The sequence below is a fragment of the Borostomias antarcticus genome (assembly GCF_949987555.1).
Source record: "Borostomias antarcticus genome assembly, contig: scaffold_877, whole genome shotgun sequence".
Classification (NCBI taxonomy): domain Eukaryota; kingdom Metazoa; phylum Chordata; class Actinopteri; order Stomiiformes; family Stomiidae; genus Borostomias; species Borostomias antarcticus.
The window spans coordinates 5,001-12,370 of NW_028176235.1; the positions used below are offsets into that span (position 1 = coordinate 5,001).

The 7,370-nt window shown below is 47.4% G+C and overlaps 1 protein-coding gene across 1 annotated transcript; it reads left to right on the forward strand.

Moving 5' to 3' along the window:
* Positions 1–3,380: 3,380 nt before the first annotated feature.
* Positions 3,381–6,963, forward strand: LOC311328683 (protein Tob1-like). Its single transcript, XM_084462620.1, has 2 exons — positions 3,381–3,615; positions 4,783–6,963. Exon 2 carries the CDS (start codon positions 4,969–4,971, stop codon positions 5,983–5,985), a length of 1,017 nt encoding a protein of 338 aa, XP_084318746.1. The 5' UTR covers positions 3,381–3,615; positions 4,783–4,968; the 3' UTR covers positions 5,986–6,963.
* The last annotated feature ends 407 nt before the right edge of the window (positions 6,964–7,370 follow it).

Consider the following 7,370-nt stretch of genomic DNA (forward strand, 5'->3'; position numbering starts at 1 on the left):
CTGAATAGTAATTGCTCCCAACACAGAAAATAATGTGATTCTAAACCAAGGTCTTCAGTATATTGTTCATGTATAGAGAGGTCTACATTGTACCTGTCCCAACATCTCAGTCAACAGAAGCACAAGCGCTCCGCCTGCAAGGCCAAACAACAGCAGAGACAATGCTCTGCTCTGTGTGTGGGCTCACAATGAGAGAGAAATGTTCACAGCGTATGTGGGAAGAGGGGGTGAGAAATGTCATTGTGTACTGACTTCAAAGAACTATCTGCATGAGTCACGTCGAACCACCGCACTCTATTAGGATAAGGTTGACTTTCGGGTCCAAGCCGGTCACGCAAGAGAGTCCGACTGCTGATTTGAGACAGTGATGTGTGAGACATTGACAGTGTCTCTTAACGGTGGGGGAGTCTGTGGTGGTGAGGGGGGGGTTCAGAGAGGGACACAAGCCTTGCTGAAGAGGCTGATGGCCGTGGGGAAGAAGCTGCCTCTGTGGTGTGCAGACGTGGTCCTGATGGACCGCAGCCTCCTGCCTGAGGGGAGGGGCACCAAGAGATTGTGGCCGGGATGGGAGGGGTCGGTCGCAATCTTCCTGGCTGCTTCAGGGTCCTGGAGCTGTGCAGGACCAGGAGGGAGGGGCAGGTTGAACCAGGGGGGAGGGGCAGGTTGCAACCAATCACCTTCTCAGCGGATCAGAGGACGCGCTGCAGTCTGGCCCTGTCCTTGGCTGTAGCGGTGGTGTACCAGATGCTGATGGAGGAGGTGAGGGTGGACTCAATGATGGAGGTGTAGAAGATCACCATCATTTCCTTTGGTAGTCCGAATTTCTTCAGCTGCCTCAGGAAGTCCATCCTCTGCTGTGCGTTCTCCGTGAGCTCCCAGGAGATGGGGGTGACCAGGAAGTGGAAGGAGTCGACAGTGGACACTGGGGTATCATTCAGTGTGAGGTCAGGCCTGCCTGCTGGTTGCCTGTTCTCTGGTAGCCTGTTCGCTGGTAGCCTGTTCTCTGGTAGCCTGTTCTCTGGAGGCCTGTTCTCTGGTAGCCTGTTCTCTGGTAGCCTGTTCGCTGGTAGCCTGCCTGCTGGTAGCCTGTTCTCTGGTAGCCTGTTCTGTGGTAGCCTGTTCTGTGGTAGCCTGTTCTCTGGTAGCCTGTTCTCTGGTAGCCTGTTCTCTGGTCGCCTGTTCGCTGGCGGCCTTGGTCGGCGCCCAGGACTCTGGCGGTGTGTTGAGTGTGTGTGTGTGTGTGTGTGTGTGTGTGTGTGTGTGTGTGTGTGTGTGTGTGTGTGTGTGTGTGTGTGTGTGTGGAGAACAGGCTGTCCCTAACACAGGGTTCTCCTGGGCAGGGAGGGGAGGCATCTCTCACCCCTGCAGAGACTCAATCTGGAGCCTGAAGCGCTCCTGCTCTGCCTGCTGGGTCCCCCGGCCCCGGAGCTTGGATCGGGCGCAGGCTTTATTAGACAGGGTGAGGCTTGGTGTATCTGAACTGGAGCTATTGGAGAAAAGCGTGGAACAGGAAGTCTTTTCGGTACAGTATGCTAAAGGTAGACTGAAGGTAGACTAAAGGTTTACCTAAAGGTTTAGGACTGAATATATACTACAGCAGATGTAGAGTGTTGGATAGACTGATGGAAGAAGACTAGTTTAGTTAAAGAGTAAGCAGCCATTGTTTATTGAAAGCCAGAGGCTGAGCCATGGCCTCTGTCACCCAGAGAGAGAGAGAGCGGGAGGCTAACCAGGCTAGGCTCCATATCCACCTCCCCCTGATCCTCTGAGCTCCCATTCTCTACATCCGCCTTAAGCTAATTAGCTCACCAAGGAGTCCAGAGCTCCAGCCAAGCTGCAGGCCAGTCGGACGTCTACCGCACTATACATGTAGGCCTACTCCTGGACACTACAAAGCTAAAGCATGATGTTAGAGCATATCTGACTCTAAAGTTTGAATTATCCCTATCAAATAAATATCTCTTACTTACTCCTGGTCGTTCTTCACACTGTATTGTGTTGTGTTGCGTCAACACTTTGCTTCTGAGTCTGATGAAAATGTTCCGAATATGTTTGGACTTTTTTTTTTATTATTGTAGTTCTTTTCTGAGAACAGGGCTGAGCATGTCGTGAGAAGGGCAGTCCACTACGGTAAATTGATTATTATTTGATTGCTTTCAGTCATGATTGCATCAGAAGTTTCATTGACCCTAGACTCCCTGCAGGTTTCTCCAGATGACCTGTGAGTAACAGCTGTCTTCCGCGTCACTCTGGACACTCAAATCCGTTTGTGGTGTTATTTGAGGTCGAAAACTATTTAATGTCTTAACTCTACCTCCAGTAAACACTACCTGTTGAAGGCCATGGCTCACCTTGACTGGATAATCAAATATACAATTCATTCATTCACTGGGCCTCTGTATTTGTTGTGCAAACACAGGGCTGTGGAGCCCATGTTAGGTAAGAACACGCGGTGACGTCAAGCACAGGCAGAGCTTAAACCCCACACAGCTGCTCTGGGGAGCCTGCAGCCCCGGACTGATCCAGCACCGGCTGTTATTGTGTAATAACAAGCCACTTTTCAGTCTCACATTCCTCACAGCCCGGGGGACAGTGAGGGGACCGGGGGACACAGGACACTCAGATGTGAGGTGCATCTAACGCTGCAGCGTTTAAACCGAATGTTCTTGAATAAAGCTGGTGAATTATCATGGCTCCGTATGTCCACGACACAGCTTAAATAAAGGTCTTGGATAGTCATTTGATTTGCTACAATAGGGGCCTTTAACGTACCTACTTGCTTTAGGCACAAGGCAGTAGGCTAATGACAGTGATAGAAGGACAGAGCACTACAGTCACTGCTGTGTCCCTCCGCCCAAGTATGTAGTAACCCAGACGGCTGCTTACCTCTCCAAAGAATGTTTATAGGATCCATACAGGTATTCTTCAAATTATTGTTTTCTTACTATGATTTAGGAGCTAGATGTGGTTATTTCATTTTTGATAGTAAACATTTATTTTATTATGATAAGAGTATAACCTACGCATGGATGACAGTTTACTTATATTGTTTTGTACATATTATGCACAATAGGGTAGCCTAAACATTACTTATTTAACACCATCAACCTTCGATAGAAACGTTTGCTCAGTAGATGACCAAAACACATACAAGACACACCACTACCGTAAATAGAACCTTGCTGTTGACTGACTCAATAATAAACCAATCACATTGCGAGTCCTTGCAGTTGAAAATGACGACACCAACGTTCGACCAATGGGAGCCGGTGATAGGGTGTTGACCTCTGGGAGCCGCATCACCGCCCTCTCTGTGTCCGTGGCGGAGGGGTACTATATAAACACACCAGCCCAAGTTAAAAGGACAGAGTTGTAAAACTCCCAGGCCGTGGGGAGGTAGCTGAATAGCCTGCGTAGACAAATTAAAAAACATCCCTCACCAAAAAATAAACTCTGGAATACTCCTTTTAGATACACGAAACAAGACAAAATATTTTATACAAGAAGGTAGTGAGATATCAACATTAGTTTGCTGTCCGCGTCGTAGAAACATCATTTTGCAACCATTCGTCACCCAAGCTGTCAACAGTGCAAGAACCTGCTGTGCATTTCGATGTAAGTAGCTTGTTAGCAATGATTCGCTTGATTATTAGTCACATTATGCAGTAGGATAACTGTTAGTTGTCGACATACGATTTCTATCTCTTGATCCAGTACATAACCTAGTCCCAAAGGCTGGGTGCTATGGCTTGTTGGGCAAGGCTGGGTCCGTCTATTCGCTGGAACGGGAGAGAATGTTTTTCTTCCGTTGAATATTGATCACATGAACGATCATTCCGCTTCCTAATTACCTATAACCTCGGTTTTATATCCCATCCACGCACATTTGATTGTGAATGATTGTAGTTTACTGGTGTCTGTGTAAAAACACCTGACACGGCGTTGAATAGGACATTTCTATTCTAGTAGGAGGAGAGGAGAGGAGAGGAGAGGAGAGGAGAGGAGAGGAGAGGAGAGGAGAGGAGAGGAGAGGAGAGGAGAGGAGAGGAGAGTCAGACGTGATTAACACGGAAAAGGGGGATAATCACACGCTTTGTATGCTATATTGGGCGACTCATTTAGTTGGCTTCTAGGGGACAGACATCTATGACCGTGTTCACAAATGTCCTGTGCATTATTATGTAACAAACCTTATCTTTCCAAGCCTCTGGGCTGCGATCAATAGACCCTTCAATAGACTCACCCCTTCCCTAGATCACGGTTTATACCAGAACACAAGTAGATTTCTATGCATGTCAGTCATTTTATCTTGTGTATTGGGAGAGAAATGGTTATGTATAATGTAGGATTTGCATCCAGAGCCCATCGACCGTGCCCTGGCAGAGGTCAGCCCTGCTTGGGTCCCTGCCGCCAGACAGCCAGGGAACACGCACTGCTGACACCCAATGAGTCAGGAGCTCGCTGCGTTTATTTATAGCTGTTGATATAGTACAGCTGAGATGGGCTCTGTACAGCAATGCAGTATTAGACCAGGCTGGATGTGAGTGAATAATTTACAGTGCTCGTCTCCTATTCAAAACCAACGAAGCTTAAAACCTAATTAACCATCTAGGAACATTACTAGGCTATGTGCTTGTGGCGAAGTCTGCTCAAAGCCGATGCACATGAAGTTTTTATTATAATAGCCGACAGTGTCATAGCTACGGCGGCGCTATCGCTGTACTGAAGGATGTGCCTCTCCAGAATGCTAATGTGGGGTTGCTTTCTCTGTCTCCCTCACAGGATCAAGAATCTAACCTTGTGGAAGGAAGGATATCTGTTTCGGCAACAAGCACTTAGTCTGCGTCTCTGCATTGAGCTCGAACGGATCACCTCTGCCACTGCCTCGAGGGGTTTCGCAACGCTGGGAAGAAAAAGCAACTCTGCAGAGGAACAGGAAGTTACACCGCTAGCAACCGTGAAGTAGCTATGCAGCTTGAAATCCAAGTAGCACTCAACTTTATTATTTCCTATTTGTACAACAAACTCCCCCGGAGGCGCGTGAATATCTTCGGCGAAGAGCTGGAGAGGCAGCTGAAGAAGAAATATGAGGGTCACTGGTACCCAGACAAGCCATACAAGGGCTCGGGGTTCAGGTGCATCCACGTTGGGGAGAAGGTGGACCCTGTTGTGGAGCAGGCCGCCAAGGAGAGCGGCCTGGACATCGAGGACGTCCGCAATAACCTCCCTCAGGACCTGAGCGTGTGGATCGACCCGTTCGAGGTGTCCTACCAGATCGGGGAGAAGGGGACGGTCAAGGTGCTGTACGTGGACGATAACAACGAGAACGGGTCGGAGCTGGACAAGGAGATCAAGAACAGCTTTAACCCGGAGGCCCAGGTCTTCATGCCAATCAGCGACCCGGTCGGGGCCTCCTCCGAGTCCAGCTCGCCCTCCCCCCCCTTCGGCCAGTCCGCCTCGGTCAGCCCCTCCTTCATGCCCCGTTCCGCCCAGCCCCTGACCTTCACCACCGCCACCTTCGCCGCCACCAAGTTCGGCTCCACCAAGATGAAGAGCAGCGGCCGCAACAACAACAACAACAACAGCAGCAGCAGTGGCGGCAACAGTGCCAACGGCAACAAGGGGGCGCGCACCTCCCCCACCAGCCTGGGCCTGAATGTAAACACTCTCCTGAAGCAGAAGGCCGTGTCCACCTCCATGCACTCTCTCTACGGGCTGGGGCTGGGCCAGCAGCAGAAGGCCTCCGCCCTCTCCCCCAACGCCAAGGAGTTCGTGTTCCCCAGCCCCCAGGGTCAGGGGAGCCCCGGAGCCATGTTCCCTGGGGAAGGCGCCCTCAACCTCAGCCCGCTGCACTACAACAATGCCTTTGACGTGTTCGCCGCCTACGGAGGCCTCAACGACAAGTCCCTCATGGAAGGCCTCAATTTCAGTCTGAGCAACATGCAGTATTCTAACCAGCAATTCCAGCCAGTTATGGCTAACTAACCTGCTCATGAAGAGGTTCATTAAGAATGACGGTGGCTCAAAGAGAAGGAAAAACAAAAATGCACATTTAGGAAAAACAAACTGGACTTTCAAGGAAATCCCGAGAGTTCAATGAGAAGCTCTTTTGTCTAGTCAGCGAAGCGCATGTGCCCAAGGGTGTTCTCCGTGGCCCCTTGAGTTTGGTTCTACTGAGAAAGCTTGTTGTCCACACACGCCCAAGCTTGGTTACTTCAATTCAACATGCATCGTTGTTTTTCCGTTTTCCTTTTTGCCAACCAAGCACAAAATAACTTTTTACTATGTTGGAGAAGAAAAAAAAAAACGTTAAAAAATAAAAAACAAGCTTCAAGTTCGGGCCTCTTACAGTATTTTACAGGGGGTAAGACATGGCTGATTTCTGTGAATTGGCACTTCTAAATGGGGTTACTTGGTCTTTTTCTAATTGTATAATTTAATTTAGTACAGAGTTTGTAAGATATCAGAGTATATATTGTTTTATGACGGTGTTGCATTTATATCTTTTTACTACTCCAGTGATCTGTGATGGCTGCAGCAGCTTTTCCTTCTTTTTTCTTTTTTTAAAGATAAGAATTGTTGAAGAAATCCATCTTTAAGATACATCACAAATTATAAAGATTGTGTACAGAGTATTCCTTAGTGGTGGAATTCAAGTGTAGGAATTTGCTTTTTCTGAAAGAAGAGTTGTATTTTCTGTTAAGAGTTATAAGATTTTTGCTATATCATGGACAAAATGTAATCGTATGAATATTAATTTTGTACCTACATTGTGCAATACTTGATAAAATACGGTATAACAAAGTATTTTGAGTCAGTGTCTTACATGTCAAGAGGGACTGAAATAGTTTATATTGTTAAGTTTGTATTAAAATGCTTAAAAATTATATGCTTGTCTTTATTTTTTTTAATTTCATATTTGCACCCTGGTCTTTTTAATAAAATAAAACAACATTCAAAACATTGATTTGTGGAAAGTGGACTTATTGATCAGAACAAATCACAACAAAGGAACAACTTATCACAACAATCAGACTGTGTGAGCCAGTGGAGATTAGTATGAGTTTTCTAAGTAAAGGAGTCAGCTGTTACTGAATGGAATTAGCTAATATCTAATACTCTGAGCTAGCTAAGGCATGACAGGTGTGTGCTCCTTTATTTCTCAGGACAAGCAGTTGGTGGGTGTATCATTCTCCTGGTGCGTTGACATCCTATTCCATAACTAGAGCAGCCTATCTTAGTAGCTAGAGCAGCCTATCTGAGTAGCTAGAGCAGCCTATCTGAGTAGCTAGAGCAGCCTATCTTAGTAGCTAGAGCAGCCTATCTTAGTAGCTAGAGCAGCCTATCTTAATAGCTAGAGCAGCCTATCT

Coding starts and splice junctions, on each gene's coding strand:
- LOC311328683 (XM_084462620.1), top strand. CDS start 4,969: ATGCAGCTTGAAATCCAAGTAGCACTCAACTTTATTATTTCCTATTTG.